At 38.6% G+C, this 17,242-nt stretch overlaps 1 protein-coding gene across 3 annotated transcripts in view; it reads right to left on the reverse strand.

Annotated features, from left to right (window-relative positions):
• The window catches only part of epha3 (eph receptor A3), a 90,681-nt gene that overhangs the window by 8,005 nt on the left and 65,434 nt on the right, over positions 1 to 17,242 (reverse strand). For all 3 annotated transcript variants that reach the window (XM_005747854.1, XM_005747853.1, XM_005747855.1), the window contains 9 exons: positions 16,938 to 17,100; positions 16,163 to 16,268; positions 15,299 to 15,363; positions 13,986 to 14,111; positions 10,746 to 10,931; positions 7,279 to 7,340; positions 5,034 to 5,243; positions 2,188 to 2,337; positions 1,758 to 1,951 (listed from right to left, as the gene is read on the reverse strand). In XM_005747854.1, the coding sequence (XP_005747911.1) occupies positions 1,758 to 1,951; positions 2,188 to 2,337; positions 5,034 to 5,243; positions 7,279 to 7,340; positions 10,746 to 10,931; positions 13,986 to 14,111; positions 15,299 to 15,363; positions 16,163 to 16,268; positions 16,938 to 17,100 (1,262 nt within the window). The remainder of the gene's footprint in view (positions 1 to 1,757; positions 1,952 to 2,187; positions 2,338 to 5,033; positions 5,244 to 7,278; positions 7,341 to 10,745; positions 10,932 to 13,985; positions 14,112 to 15,298; positions 15,364 to 16,162; positions 16,269 to 16,937; positions 17,101 to 17,242) is intronic.

The following is a 17,242-nucleotide window of genomic DNA, read 5'->3' on the forward strand; positions in this document are numbered from 1 at the left end:
GTAATGTCTACTTAATACTATATAGCTAAGCAGAAAACACCCACTTGAAAATATAGATGACTACATCAGAGAGAAAGGGAGTCGGGTTATATATTCCCTTTTTTCATCTTTTGTTCTGTAGTTCTCCTTGTTTTAATCTCCAAATAATCTTCTGATTTTTGAGCTCACAAAAAAGGGAATGAAATTACCTTTCAGCGTGACAGCTCCAAGGCAATTCAAGGACAGTTTAGACTGATATTTAGGGGTAATATTAGCCCTTTCAGTTGCAGCCCTTTGCTGCCACTGCCAAATTGGATGATATCATGTAGTTTTAACCAGTACTCTGGTGGGCTGAGGAAAGCTAAACCGACATTTTGATTTGATTTCAGCAACGATACGTGACTGTGCTCCGAATTCTTTGTTCAATTTATTTTCACTCTGAAGTTTTGGTAGTGTCTGAGCTAACAGTTTAAGAATTTTTGGTAACTGAATTGAAGTATTGCTCATTATAAAACTATTCTATTTAACTTCTATCCAGTTTTTCATACTTGTGACTTTTTAGATATTCTCATCAACATATACCTCTCTGTGATAAATGCCCGTGTAATCTCGCGTAATTTAGACACCCTGAAAGTTAAGTCAGATACACAATGGCTGCTAACCTCTACTGGACACCAGTTGGCCCATAATTAGCCCCTGACAGTCAACCTTGGCCTTCTGACTCTCTCATCATCCATATGCAGGAAGAGTAAACTGACCAGGTCCCACCCTCGAAGTTTCCAGATGCTCTACTTGGTTCACAGGCTTTGTTCTGGGCTTTGTGGAGGAGGGGGTATTGCATTAGCAAGCCAGGACAGCCCTGAGACAAACGAGGTGTGTGGAGCTGAGTGCAGCTGCTCCCGCTGTGCAACTGCCGCCGCCACCACACACATACACACATACGCACAGAGAGTTCTCATAAATCAACGCACCAGCCTCTGTCGGCCAGCCTGTGCTCACCCAGTGTTAAAAGCCAATCAGGAAAATTACATGCAAACTCCAAGGGACCTATTTTCACTTTCTTAAGAAATCATTAGTCAATGTTACTAGCTTTGACATCTACATAATACCATGGCCGTCTGCTGCAGACCCAATGCCTGTATTCCTTCTTGCCCAGGACTGACAAGTGTATGTTGCCCTGCTTACTCACACACCCCTGGGAGAAAATGACTGATTCAATAAAGGCAAGGAACAAAGCATTAACAAGGGCAAAAAAGAAAGTAATGTGAGAAACAAATAAGATAACATTTGTGAAAATATCAGAAAAGAGATCTGATACATTTTCTAGTGGTGCTAATTTGCATTTAAATCTTACAAGCAGAAGAAATAGGCGGTGTTTATATTGAGCTCCTTTGTGTACAGGTGGTAAAACGAGTGAAAGAAACTTCCCCATCCCAAATTTTCATGACATTAAAAATTTTAAATTATGTTATTGAGAAGTAGAACTTTCATAAATATGCTGATAATATGTCTAGTGATCACCAGCCAGAACTTTATATGACCTAAAATACAGTACTGGATTGTCTAGTACATGGCAATAAAATTAAAAGAAGAAGAGAAAAAAAGAACAACTTAGAAACCATTCAAGACTAAGAGACATTCACCAGCCTTGCATGGTTTTGACCACCAGTTCTGGGTTTTTCTTTTCGTATTTTCTTAAGTGTAAAGTTTTATATATGCAAGTGACAAGCACCTAAAAATAATAATGAAAACAAATACACGTAAGATGGCTTTGATACCTGGATGTGGTGTTCGCTGTGATTTTGAGGCTACTGGGGTTGCGGATGAGTTTATCCAGGATGCTAACTATCTGCTCAAACTTGGGCCGATTGTTCCTCTCTTTTTGCCAGCAGTCCAACATGAGCTGGTAGAGAGTGGCAGGGCAGTCCATGGGTGGGGGCAGTCGGTAACCTTCATCTACAGCCTTTATTACCTTTATGAGGAACAACACGGACAGCATTTGAAAAAAGGCAGATAATATTCAAAACAAAATACATTGTAATAGTAAGTGATTTTTTTCTCAGTTTTGTAAGAATACTTTACTAGAGTATGTCTTTCTGTATCTCAGATGAGATACAGAAATTATTCAGATGTGCAAAGGTGGTAGCCCTGCAGATGTGCATGTGTAGCTATTAAAGGAATGCAACTTTGCAAATAAATAGAACTTACATCCTGATTGGACATCTCCCAGTATGGTCGTTCCCCATATGACATCACCTCCCATAGCACAATGCCATAACTCCAAGCATCACTGGCAGATGTAAACTTCCTGTAGGCGATAGCCTCTGGAGCAGTCCACCGAATAGGGATTTTACCTCCCTGAAATACAGACAATGAGAGGTCATTCATTGAGCTCATTTTGTATTTCAGTCATTCAATCTGTCATTGAAAAACATCAATAATTCTTGAGCATAACTAATTTTCTACCTAAAATTATGGTTTTTTTTGGATAAACCTTTTAATATTACATCTTAAAATCTTTAAAAACTTTTTTAAAATAGAATTTCAAAGTTTAGTACTGCTCGTGGATATAAATATTTAAAACTGGATGTATTCTTGAGCAAAATTTCTGAAAACCAGGATTTGGATCTGAGGTGCAGGTTTGTGTCCAATGCAAGAATATTTCTTATGAATATTATTTAGGCTGTTCTGAAACCCCTAAATCCTGGTGGTCTTTGTGGTTTGGATTTAAGGTTTGAGATCACAGCTTCAGATTCAAAACTGTAACAATTGTAAAAATAATATTTTTATTATTTTTTCCAGTCTGGTCTGGAAGAGTCTAAAGTCCATGTTTCATCACAGAAAGGTGAACCATAAGCTTTTTTTTTACCTTTCACTTTCATTTCATTGTCTTTAATTAATTTGTTTTCCCAGACTGGCAAAAAAAAAAGTCTAAGACTTCTAAAAAAGACTTTAAAATTGTCACATAAGGGGACATTGAACTTTATTGTAACAAAACACATTATATTAAGATTTAATCAAAATGGATTATCATCAGTCTTAAAGAAAGTTAAAGCCAGAAAGAAAAACCCATTCATCAAATTGTAATCCAAGGTGTCCTGGATAACCCCATACTACAGTGTGTAGCTGTATTTGTCATTTTAGCTAAAAATCAAGACAGATGAACAAAATGGATCATAGGGTAGGAGGCTGATGGTAGCCAAAGTTAACAGAAACCTTGGCCCAATCAGTTGGGTTTTGCCCAATGCTGTGCAGTCACACTCTAAACTTTACATTCCTCTATTACTATTTCCATACTGAAGTTATGGAAATAATGGGGAATGTATGTGAGAATGAAATGCAGACAGCCAACAAATGGCGGCACACATAAAGCAGTTTACAAAGAAACACAAACAAGAAAATACACTCTGCTCTTGCACTTATACTATACACGTTGCTGCACAAAGATATTAAAGTCTAAAATGTGCAGAAATACCCTTAAACGTGGGACGCACATGCATGTAAACATGCACATACGACCACAAACTTTTGATTTTTTCCTAAAAAACAATGACTAAAGAAGTGGAGAGAAAAAAATCCACTGAAGCCCACATGTGCTAGCATTGTCAGTTACTTTAATGCGGCAGAGTTTATTATTCTGTCTCATTATTTCAGATTATGAATTTCTGGGAGAAAGGCAAACGGCACATTGACTGTTTATTTGACAAGCCATTCTCAGCCAGAAAATTATACTCTGTCTAAAAGGCTGCACGCATGGTTAAGACCACAGATTCCTCAGTTGAGAATGGCCACACACGCACACACTTCCAACGGTTAAGATCAGTGTCTGGATCATAATTTGCCTACTGGGTTTGTTTCAATTTGAGCATCTAATGCTAAGGCAAATAAAAAATGCTTTTACAATATTTTTTCTTTTTTAACTTTAATGGAAATGGTGGAAAGAAATCAATAAATCAATAAATGGCATAAAACATCCAGGTTCTGGTACTCAAGGTAGGTTTGAAAAAGCAATCAAGGGCCTTTATTTCACAGGGCTAATGACATTAAAAATACATGAATGCATACCAGGTTATGCTTCTTCAGGATGTAGAGATGCAAAGACACAAACAGAGCAATTAGAGCTTCTCTCACCACAGGTGTGCAAATCTAATTACATGCATACACTTCTTTCTGAAAAATTGAATTGCCCAAACTTACTGGGAGACCATCTGTAGGATTCCATTTTTATGATCTTTCTCATAATACTAATTTTCCATTGCCTATGTGCTATTATTACATTGTTATGGGAAGTATCCTAAGTGGATTTCCAAGGTAAGTTGAAACACAGATTTTCCATCATCGTAAGAAGCACTGTAAATGTCTGAAATTGTCTTCTTGGCATGTGTGCCTATGCCTCTAAAAGCGAGACATGATACTTTGTGAAAGTATCGGTGCTTTTCCTCCTAAAGGATGAACTTTATCAACTTCTGCGTATCACCAAAAAGCAACCAATTCAGAATTTATTAGCCTGTCAAACGGCTTTTATAAGTTGTAATCAGCCCAATAGATCTGGTCAGTAGATGCCTTCTCTACTAGCTAGCAGCCTCAAGAGGCAGTTCCTGCCATTGTTGCACCAACAGATTATGCAGGATACCTCAAAGAGTTATCTGAAAAAAGTTCAATCTAAGAAGTAAAAACCTCTGTCATATACATCATGAAAGCAAATGACAGTGGCAAAGCCCAACAATATTCTTCTCAATGAGACGCATCGTCTTATGGCACATGGGGCTTTAATGGTCTTCCCTATGACCTTCCAGTTTAGGATATGTGGATTTATGTCTGCCCTTTAACAACTAGTTTTTTATGTGTCGTTCACCCTTGCTGTGATATGTGAGGGGAACAGGTGCACAGTATCTGTGTATGTGTGATGACAAAAACAAAGACAAAGACCGGAAGAGGATGGAGTGTGTTGCTTTTTGGTGGGGGGATTATTTTTGCTGGAGAGGATATATATAGAATTGATGTAAAACAGTGTTGTCTTTAAATGTTTTATTTGTATTTGTATTCCAACTCACCCTAGTTGTGTAAGCAGCCTCCGGGTCATCCTCCAGCACCCGGGACAAGCCAAAGTCTGACACTTTACACACCAGATTGCTGTTGACCAAAATGTTTCGAGCGGCCAAGTCTCTATGAACGTAACCCATGTCTGACAGATACTTCATGCCTGAAGCAATACCGCGCAGCATGCCAACCAACTGGATTCCTGTGAACTGGGCATCATGTTTCTAAAAAGGGAGATAAAAGAAATAATTATAGAAAGAAAAGCGTGCTTTTCCCTTTATGTTACACGTTAACATACATTATATAGTACACAAAGGGAATCTGACCTTTTGGGGTATTTGCATAAAATGAAACTTTTCTGCATTACTGTCCACAAGATTTTCATTAACCTTTAAAAATCACCTTTGACATTATGTACCTCATCTTTCGTTTCAACTATGAAATCCCAGAGCCAAATACAGAGTAATGTATGGAAATAAGGATTAGACCATAAAAATGAATTTCTTTTTTAAATAAATCACTGCTGTTATTGTGGAGCAGTTTTCATACGCTACATATGTGATGACACACATAGACAATATGAACACTGGCATCCACATATATATATTTGAATGCTGTATATTCATCAGAAAATCATATCATGTGGAAAAAAGGGATATAATGCATTTCCATGGCACATTATCCAATGGATTTTTATAGCCAAATGTTTGCCAGGTGTTGAGTTGCAGCAGTCAAACATATAGTGGGTGAGATGTAAACACAAAGCACATTTTATTGTTTGCATTGGCAAGCAGCGGTGTTTACACTGATTCAAACTGGCAAGAGTTCATAACTAGGCATATATGTTCTATGATCTGCTGCTACTATCTGAATATGAGATAAATATGAACTGAGGAAACATGAGGAGAGCCATATGAATTTTTTTTTTGTGCTCATTATCCATAGCGCTTTCATTTTGTCTGTTCTTGCTGCTCTTTGTATCTTCTGTTGCCCTGCATTGTCAAATTCATTCCATTCAGAATTTGAGCATAAATACTCTTATCCTATGGTTTATGTGTCTGTGTTGTCTGTTTAAGGCAATCGTCCAGTCTTCTCTATAAATTCAATTTAAATAATCATCTCTTCCAAGTAACTGCAAGTTATGTAAATTTTGCATGGTCACAGTTTTTGAAGTAACTTTTACATTTTTCGTTCAAAACTATGGTAAATGGCCTGCATTTGTATAGCGCTTTACTCAGTCCCTAAGACCCCAAAGCGCTTCACACTACATTCAGCCATTCACCCATTCACACACACATTCACACACTGGTGATGGCAAGCTACATGTAGCCACAGCTGCCCTGGGGCGCACTGACAGAGGCGAGGCTGCCGGACACCGGGCCCTCTGACCACCACCTATCTATCTAAACTATCTATCAATAGGCTTTCATTAGGCTCGTTTTAGCTAGTATGGCTTGTCTGTTTACATTGATAAAGATTTATTTTCACATGAAATGGCTTATTCTGAGTGTATGATAAGTATGTTTTTCTCTAAAAACCAACCAGACCTTCCACTTCATTTTGAACCATTAGTGGCCAGGACACCTGGTTTAGTCACTTCAAAGCTTTGTAGATTCATAACACAGACATAAGCTAAAGCGCAAAGCTATGAATTTCCGTGTGCGTGCTTGTGTGTTTATGACACATTTTCAATGATGAAGTGCAGGCCTCTGTCAAAACGTCGGCAGACAACAGCTACACGTCCTGGATTTGTCTATGTGTGTTGCAGACGCATGTGGAAAAAGGCTAAAACAGGCATTAGTACACATGCTTTCATGCCAGTGTTGCGGCTTGGCTGCCGTGCTTTGGCTAATTTCAGTAAGGCAGGTCAATTTCTCTGTAAGAGACTGAGGCATGGCAAGAATCACATTCAGTCCTGGCTGAAAGAGCAGTTCAAAATATTTTGTTCGCTGACAAGGTGTAAGAAGAGTACAGCTGAAAGAAATCTGCTAAAACCAGCATATCTCAGGTACTTTATAGTGTATACAGTGCAATGTGTTATAGTGTAGTGTTAAAACTTACTATATTAGCTGACTGTCCTAATTCGTTTCATATATAAAATATAAATAATACTTACATAAATTATAAAATAAGAACCTATGACAAAGCTGACATTGAATGTTTCTTAATTTTCAACTAGCCATTAATCGTTCATTGCAAAACTGGTTTGGGTTTTCAGTGCATTAAAATTCCATAAGTGTGTTTTTAATTATTACTCACTCTTAAGAAGCTGTCAAGAGATCCATTTTCCATGTACTCGGTGACGATCATGACAGGTTTACCTACAACAGGAAGATTTCAATAAATTCCCATATCATACCAGCAACAGGACTAAAAAAATTTAGTGCAATAACATCCTGAATACTTATATAAAAAAAACAACGAAAGAAAACCCTCTTTTGTGCCAGTATTGTATTGATTTTAGATTTATTCTCTGAAACAAGCAAAAATAATAATGAGTGGACATTAAGAGCTGTACTTCGACATTAAACAGACGTACACAGACCCTGAGAGTGACCAGGCTGAACGTACTCTCTTTTCTCTCAGTTACACTCACATGCACGCCTACATACACACACGCCCACACACACCAGAATGAAATGATCCTAGTCATAGTTTTAGGGTCCCAGCAGGTCACCTGTCAGAGTGTGACATCTTTATTTCTGTGGAAGATCTGGCTGTAAATCCATGCTGCCTGCTATCATCTGTACCTGATCAGACTGTGGCCAGCACAAAGTTTATTACAGAGGGGGGAAAGGGGGGAAAAACTCTTTAAGAAAGCTTTAAATCAGCCATGGTTAAATGAACAGCATCCGTGTCAGGACTTGTTTGTGCCCCAGATGGCTTTGTTCTCTCAGCTTCACTCTTGACTTACCACCAGCCATATTCTTCTTTTCCATTTTTTATTCTGATTAATGTGCCCTGCTCCCTCCTCTTTCATTCCTGACCTACCTTTTCTCTATCAAACCTGCCTCTCTTTCCCCATCACCCCATCCCTCCCTCTCATCTCCATCCCTCTTGCATGTATTAATGTGAACCAACCCCACATCTGGAAAGAAAGGGACTTTTTTTCAGGAATCGCGCAGGCTGAAGGGAGAGGGTGATGGAATTAGTTGCGAAAAGAAGCAAATCTATTAAACTCAATGGAAATTTTAAGAAAAGGGCTGTTTCATGAATCTGCATTGCACTGGTAATTCATTTTCTTTATCACAGCACATTTAAACAAAACAGATGTTGTCAATTTCAGCTTGAAATGACTCTGAAAGATTTTGAATCTATTTCAACTGATTCTGTTTATTTACATCTTACCAGAGTAAGCGTAGCTAAAAATGTGACGTTGACAAAATAAAAATAAACCTTCTTTAAAAAAAGGGGGAGATTAAACTCACAGAACAGCATGTCTCAGGAAAGTTGCACCAATTTCACTTAGCAAAAATCTCTCATCATTTAAACACCGTCACAGGACCAGTACAACACCCTCCACCCACACCCTGTCCCAAAAAGGCTGTGATGGATTGTTCAGTTTAACAGAGAACTGCTTTTATAGTTGCAGACGGGCATGCACGCACCCGGTCCTCCCTCCTGTCCTCCGCCCCTTCCTTTCCCCTCTTTCTCTCTACTTTCAACATTGGCAACAAAGATAAAGGCCCCCAAGCCCCTTTGTTCTGCGGACCCAAGTGTGAGTGTACTTGTATGTGTGCAAGTGTGGATGTATGAACTTGAGCAAGAAGTGTGCATGTGTGCGCGTGTGTGTGTGTGCTCCTGCAAATATGCAGCCTGTGGATCAGCCAAAAGCAGCAGCAAGGTAAATGGGGTGTGAAAGTCTCAGGATTATTAAGAATTAACAGGAGCAGCTTAATAAATCACCCGACAGCAGCGTGCATTTGTGTGTGTGTTTGTGTGTGTGTAGGTGTGTGTCTGTGTGTGGGAGCATATCAAATGGACCTCCTAAAACTATGCCCTGCACTCATGCTGCTCCTACTTATGCACATGTGCTCAGGGCATCTCTCCAAATGTCATGTGCGAAGTAGTGAATTTGGGGCCTCCCCTATTAGTCTCAAACCAGCAAATGAAACCGCAGTCTTGTGTTATTGCAGCATTTCTCACAGGTCGGACATTAACAGGAAGAGTGGTTTAAGATGTATTAGGCAAACAATGTGTGATGAGGGATCACACACATGCACACACACACACAGACTTTCACTTTCAGAGTGGACTGATTTCATTCATCAGTACAGTGCAGAACCATGCCGTACGTTCTAACTGAAAAATTATTCTAAAAGAGACAAAACTGGATGAAGGAGTATGATTAGCTTCTGTTGTTCTGGTTACTGTTTTCTATTATTTGACCTTATTTACTGACATTATTTTACAAATACATGCGTATTAGCATGTTTAACAAGTTTCTCCTACAAAAACTGCATAAGTGACAGTTTAGTAGCATAATTTGTGCCACTGTTGACTCAAAATGATATGTTATAAGATATTAACTGGTGTTGTTATGTCTTCCTTCTATTGTTTTGTCCTTCATCCCTCCTTCCTTCCTGCTTCCTTTGTGTTATTTCTTTGTGTTTTTCAATTTTTCCATCCTTCCTCCCTTCCTTCCATCCTTTCTATTGTTTGTTTATTTATTTATTTGATTCTACTGTCACTACTTTCTTTCTCCCTTTGTTCCTTCTCTTGTTCCTTTCTTAACTTCTTTTTTGCTTCTCTCCTTCCCTACTGTTTCCTGCCTTCTATCATTCTTTCCTTGCTTCCTTTGTTTCTTTTGGCATTCCATCCCTCCTTTCTTTTTTCTACTTTCCTTCCATCCTTCATTCCTTCCATCCCTCCTTTCCTTCCCTTCTTTTTTCTTTTTTTCCTTCCTTCTTTGTAGAGATGAAGCATAATCAGAACAATATGGTTTACATGCCCAGTTCATTGCTGTTTGGAAATTACATTACATTGTAAGACTGGGCTGTTTTTGATTACAAGTCAAGGCAGTAAGTTGCTAAGAAGATAAGTTAGGGAAGCAGGTAAAACAAGTTGATGTAAGACAAGGTGGAGACGAGGAAGCAAAGAACAAATGAGACGGAACAGAAGAACCTAAAATCCAGAATAATAAAGAGAAGGCAAGTTCACTTGGTATTTTATTCTACTCTTTAGAATAACAATACTGGCAGAACTACTTAACAAGCCAAGTGCCGCAGGGAAATATAGAGGCCAGGACTGTTTCTTTGCGACAAAGTTCAGACTCATTATTTCCCTTTTCTGCAGTCATTCCATTTTAAAGAGGCCTTCTGTGTGCTAATGATAGTCTTATAAAGAGGCCCAGAGGGAAGCTAGTCAGAGATATGGATTTATGGATTTATGCCTGCTTTGGACACAGGCTTTGATCAGAGCACATTGATCTGCAGAGATTTACACCACGGCAACTCAATAAAACTCCTTTGCTCTTTCACAGAAGTGTCGGCCACTTTAGAGCCATTTGTCAAAGACAACTGCAAATCCGGAATCGGTAAAAAGACTCTCAGGAGAAGCCTGCTCTCTTATGGAATGTGACTAAAAATTGTTGTGTTCTCTGAAACATCATGCTTCTGAAAAAGTAAGTGCTTCATAGATTAATATTCTCCAAGAACCAGAGTAACATATAATTATCAAAATAGCACCTGGTAATTCAATTCTCTTCAGTTTGTCGTGGAACTTACTGCGTGTTACCACCCCCTCCAGCCTGATGATGTTAGGGTGGTCAAACTGTCCCATGATTGATGCCTCAGAAAGGAAGTCCCGCCTCTGTTTGTCTGTATATCCACCTTTGAGAGTTTTGATGGCCACGCAGATCTCCTTTTTGCTGGGCAACTTCAGGCGACCACTGCAGACTTCTCCAAATTCACCTAAAGATAAAATAAAGGCAAGTTTTATGTATGATGTCTATGACATTGCCATGAAAAGCATTTTGGAGTGAATATGGCTAACTTAACTAGCTCTCTTGTACCAGAGTACATGATCAGCAGTAAAACCACAAAGACAGGTTGCATGCTGATACTCCTTAAACCTACGGCTAGGTCAGCTTCACCACTGAGAGCCCAGCATCTAGCATAGCATGAGTCAGAAAATCCTGACTGCTCTGATGTACAACAGGGGTTCAGATGTGTTTTAAGGTGTTACAACATGTGATTTTTACAGCTGCCTGTCAGTGATTCATTCAGACAAAGCTGCAGATCATGAAGGATCTTAAAATTTCCATCTGTAATAACTTAACTCCAATTAATCAGGAAATGCTTTGGTTGATGTTGGACAAAAAACAGCATTTCCTGATTAATGCATAGCGTGTACCCATAGCCAAAATAACAAAGTGAATAGACACCAATACAACTTTTCAGCTTCATTTATATGTCGAATTAAAACACAAAATTACTTAACATCCACTCGGGGAGAGCTCAATTAGCATTCTTCGCTGGTGAGGGGATGCATGAATTTCAGTTACTACTTGTAAGTATGTGCATGCAATGGGGAGCTATCCAGAAGGTACTGTAAGTTTTGTAGGTATGCTGGCCACTTCAAAGGCAGTCCTGGAGACAGAGTTTTGGCTGGACTGCAGAAGATGAGGGGTGTGTGTATATGTGTGTGTATATATATATGTGTGTGTATGTGTGTGTGTGTGTGTGTACTGAATGTAAGTAGGTGTTTGAACAGAACGTACATGCATGCTGAGTGTGCTCAAGAATGGTGATGTCAGAACTAAGATATGCAGATCTCACTCTTCATCTAGTACAATCATGTCCCATAGCTGCTCTGGATCAGAGAGCATGGGTCAAATCCTGGACTTGAAGCAATGGCATCTGGAAGGACTTAAGCCTGAATAATTATAACCTGTCTAAATACCCAGACCATCCCTGTTCTTTCCTTCTCTGCTTTGCACCTCTTGTCCTGAGCAGTGGACAGGCAAGTCAAGCCAAGGCACCTTTTTATGTGGTCACTCAGAGAAAGAAGATCTTCGTCTAATAAGGCTTGATTAGGGACACTCGTTCCTTTCCTGTTATGAGTAGAGCTAGGTATCTCACTTTGATGTTAAAGTCTAACCCATGTAAGCAGAGTGGAGCATGTGTTTCATGTCTTTTAACACACAATCACCGATTGGCAAGAGGATCAAAGTCCCTTTAACGTGTTTAATGAAGACAGATGGAGTTGAGGCAGGAATGGAGAAAGAGAAGGTATGTTGTATATTGTTCAGAGTGCTTATGTGGCTTTATAAAAATCACACAGATGGGTGGCAGGGTGCATTGAAGCTGACGGACAAAAATGTTTACATCATGGCTGGAGCTTTAATGTTCACCTCTGGTGTTCGGTTCACATTTTATGAAGTTAAAATAGATTAGCAAGAGCAGGCCAAAGTCCCCTTTCTTCTCCTCTCATCTCACATTTGGATCTGTAAATTTATGGTTTTCTCATATAAGGTTTCTGGCTTTTATCTGAAAAATCTTTCAGGGATTTTCTGTCCATCTTTCTAAAATTAAACTGCTCTGAACTACTAAGTTGCTTTTCAAAAGTAATCACCCTGTCAACTTGTCATTTTATTTATATTGTCCAGAACTTGTTCTCAAAGTTGCACTCTCCCTTCTTTGTGTTACTATGGAAGAACACTAAAATAAATACACTTTGAATCAGCTGTGCACTGTACACATTAAAAATGTATAGTACAGTATAGACTTTTCTGCTGTAAATCGACTATGGGTTAAGGTATTAGTCAGCTAATACTGGTTTAGAATGATGATAAATTGGAGCTACTCTTCATCTATTTGCATTTTCGATAGATTATGTTTCACTGCTGTTTCACTTTTCATGCCTCAAACATCAAATTGCATGTATTTAATAATATTAAATGAAGTATGGACATTAGTTTGTGTGCATTTCTTGCAAATGGTCATGCAGATTTGAAGAAGTTCATGCTTGTGTAAAATCAAAATGACAGCCACAGTGAACTGTGGACAAATGTGTACCACATTTTTTATTATATTAAAAGAGAACAGCTGATTTTGTTTTTTATATGTGGTTTTAATATATAAACAGTTATCTCCTATGTACCATTGCAGCCCTGTGAAAATCATTGTGCTTTGTGTCTGCTATGTATGAAAAATATATTGTGGTTAGCACTGCAGAGTGTGAGTCCAGTGTATACTCAGGTAATAGACTCTCAGGCTGTCCTGACAGTTTTACAGTGTGAAGGGCCGGTGGGACTCTGGAGACCAGTCTGCTGTTATGTGCTGTGTGCTTTAGTCTCCATCTATTCTGACTGCACTCGACATGAATCATAATGCATTACCCTCCCGTCTGCACTCCTGCTCAAGTTATCAGGGAGTACATGAGTGGAGAGGAAAAGAGGAGACAAGGCTTCAATTACTATTGCAATTACTGTACATCGGGAGTTACGAACTGGAGCATAAGCTACGGAAAATGGAAAGAAAAATAAAAGAAGGAAAGAAAGGGTTAAAGGAGACATGAACCAACTGAAGGTTTTCTCATTTCACCACCTTTCCCTCCATCCTAGGTGAGGGCTGGAAAGAAGAGACATCAAGCTGGGGCACAGAATGCTTTCTCATTCCCGGCTGTGCAGCATGACGCATAGATAACTAGCTCACTGCTATGAAAATATAGATGTATAGGAGCTCTGTATATACTCCATTTTCCTTAAAGTGGTTGTGCACTTGGTTTGTCTTTGTCATTTAAATAGAGCATGAAAGAGTGCAAAAGTAAAAGGAAGTAACTGATACGAAAGTGGGAAAAGTCTTTTTTGATTTCCCTTTTTTTATGTATCCCACCAAGCTCATTTTGATTATTGTTTTGAAAATATTAGAAATGACATGAATTTTTTGCAAAGTTGCCAAACCTATATGGAATCTATACAAGCAGCAGCATCTGGCCATACACTTTCCTTTGCCTATTCTCACCTGCTCCCACCACTTTATCTATGGCAATGCAGGAGGCATCCAGTTCCTTGGCAAATTCGTGCACAGCCTGGCTCGGGTCCTCATATGTGTGGGGGTCCACATAGGTTCTGATCCCTGGCAGACGCACTGCAGCAGCACAGGAAAGTTGCATTGGTTACCAACTAGTTAAAAACTCCAAAATAGCACAGCTTACAGTAAAATTGCACTTTCAGAGGAGTCTAGGAAACACACAGGGTGGCAAAAGATCCAACTAACCCTGCACAATGAAACCAAAACCATGAAGACGATATAGTCCTGAGTATTTCAATGATTGAATTTTAGTGAAGAATTTCCCTCAAGGAGCAGGCAGGGCTGAGATTTTCTCACTTAATATATTATGCATTAAAGCAACAGTCACTTATCAAATGGATATGAAGACACTTTTAGCTGTTTTAATGGAAAGAGGTTTTTTTTACAATTCCCTCTTTTCTCTTTCCCCAGAGAGTCTCTCTTATTGAGATTTGATGGAGGAACAATAACAAAAAGAGGAATTATACCCTTCATAACACATCAAGTTTAAGAAACACTATGTTTCAGAGATATGTTTTATTTTATGATAAACTTGAAAACAAAGGGAAGATATGTAACACAGCTGTATTTTAGTAGTCCCTGTGTGTTAAAATTTATGCTCTGGGTTTGACCCATCCAAACTACTCATGAAGCAGTGGGCAGATACTCTTCAGTACCCTGAGGAATTCTAGAAGCCTAGGTCAAATTTAAAGGTAGGACTATTTCAAATAAATAACATCTCGTAAAGACAGAAAGAGAGAAGAAACAAGGAATAAAGGGATGAGGAAGTAGCATGAAAAGAAAATTAAATTACTATTTATTTAGTACTGACTCTAATAGTAGAAGTAATATCAAGAAACTTTTTTATTTGGAAAGTAGAAACTAAAGCGCAGATTTAGCCACTTCACTTGGCTGGTTTGGAAAACAGTGTTATTTTGTTCTCCTTTTAAATGAAGCCTCAAGTACTTGTTTCTAAATGGGCCAAAAACATGGTCATAACATGGTTTTGTTTGATTATTGTCTTCTCGTATGAAAAAACAAAGATATATCTAAACTTAAAGGGGAAATCCACTTCAAGCTTTGACATATCTACTCTAAAACAACCGCTATTGGTCAAAAGGTTCTCAGAAGGACATGCATATTCAAATAACATCCCTCAAATTATCTTTTATGTAACTAGCTAGTTCTATCTGTATTCAGTGACTAGTAAAGTACGGCAAGGAGAGACAGAGCCAATTCTCAGATAAACAAAGTCCAGTACTTACAGTGTCCATTGCCAAAATGCAGTCTTTTTTCATCAGGATGTTTGGATTTGCTCCGGCAACAAAACCTGCCAATGCAAACAGAGAAAGACCAGAAGTAGTGCCACATCTTCAATAAAAATTCGCCCACAAGCCCAGCCCAAACGCTACCAAGATCCATGTGTGCATACTTATTCAATTCAATTCAATTCAATTTTATTTATATAGCGCCAAATCACAACATAAGTCGCCTCAAGGCGTGTGTATATACTTCTGGCTCTTATAACCCAAAAGAGTATCAGTAAGTCTTATAATGTGATGTGGATTTATACTCTTTCCTGAAACCTGCTGACCACCAACTTCAGCCGCGCTCACATTGGCATTCAAACGCCCGTGTTGTGCATGAACGCACTGAAAAGATTCCATTTATTGAAGATGCTCATGTTTTTTGATTGAGTGGCAACTAAGCCAAGAGCAACTTCAGCTGAAGTGTGTATAGATCTGGACTTTAAAGGACCATACAGGCTATCAGAATGTGTACTTCCTGAGAAAGCTGACGAAGCTGTTCTAAAAAGAACTTCTTTGAACAAATTTAGAACACGTTCTCAAATATTTAATGAATAATGATAGCATTACAATTACAAGGAATCATCAACAAGGTTAAAACACCTTGTAAACCACAGCGGTAAAAGTTCCTTTGGTTATTAACTGGTGTTTTTTAATTTGCCCTCTTTTATGGCACATCATTTAACTTGTTTCTTCTAAGCTTTTGAAAGTACATTTTGGAAAAGTGCACACAGAATCAACTGAAAGGAGAGAGTACAGATGGTGTGACTAAAGGAGACAATGCTCAAGGCGAGAATCCAGGCAAGTGATTGGTGGACAAACCTGCTAATCAGGACGTAGAGAAGCACAGTGAGCAGGATGATGGCTACGGCAGAAGAAATGGCAATCAAAACAACCTGGCTGCTTTCACTTGAGATAGAGAAGGCTGCTGAAAGACAGAAAGAAACAAGTAATAAGCACTGCTAACTTTGTTTTGTTAACATTACAGCACATCACAATACAAACTTCAATTACCTGCTAGTCCTATTCCAACGTACTGCATGCACATCAAGAATAAATATACCTTTGATTCAATAAGATATTGTATTTAGTTCCCACAAGAGCAGGTAAAGGTGATTCAGCTCACTCTAGAGACACTTACACATATTTGGCAGCAAAATTGATATAAACAATAATGTGCTTTCACAGCTTTTATCCCATGGAACAGTAACAGCTAAATGAAACAACTTAGGCGTGTAACAGACACAAAGTAAAGCAAAAATCTTGGGCAGTATTTTCACATTTTCCCCAAAGCACTTGCATGTTTGCTGCAATAAAAAATGTGATGGTTGAATTCACTTCTGAAATTCTGCCAAAGTTACTGCATGAATATCTAAATTTCACCAACAGCAAGAAAGGAAAGAAAATTGTTCTTGTCAGCGAACATGTTTGAAACAGCTGCTACACAACTGGACATAAGGTCTTCACAAAAAAATTAACATACACACATCCTGCCAGAGAGGTTTCATAACCCCACAATTCAAAATAAAAAATTGTATGTAAAAGGCTAATGGACTATCATATAATTTAATTTCATTTTAATCTCTACTGAGCTTACAGTCAGGGCTGGTCTCGAACTGGAAAGTGGGGCTGCTGGCTCCATATCCTGCTGCGGTACGGGCTCTGATTTGAAGCAAGTAGGCAGTGTTGGGCTTCAAACCATTCAGGGTCACATTACAACCTCGAGCACGGAGGATTGTGTAGCTGGTCTCCTGCTCCTCCTGTAGAAAAAAGAGAAAAAAGAAGCAGGATGACAGATGAGAAATCAAATCGTTCTGAGGAATTAAATATTTATTTAACATACTGATTTAGTACTATGTAATTTATAGACGCAGTAGTGTAAACTAATAATGAATACAATGT

This window comes from Pundamilia nyererei, unplaced genomic scaffold, assembly GCF_000239375.1.
Source record: "Pundamilia nyererei isolate P.nyererei 1_Seehausen unplaced genomic scaffold, PunNye1.0 scaffold00206, whole genome shotgun sequence".
NCBI classification, from domain to species: Eukaryota; Metazoa; Chordata; class Actinopteri; order Cichliformes; family Cichlidae; genus Pundamilia; species Pundamilia nyererei.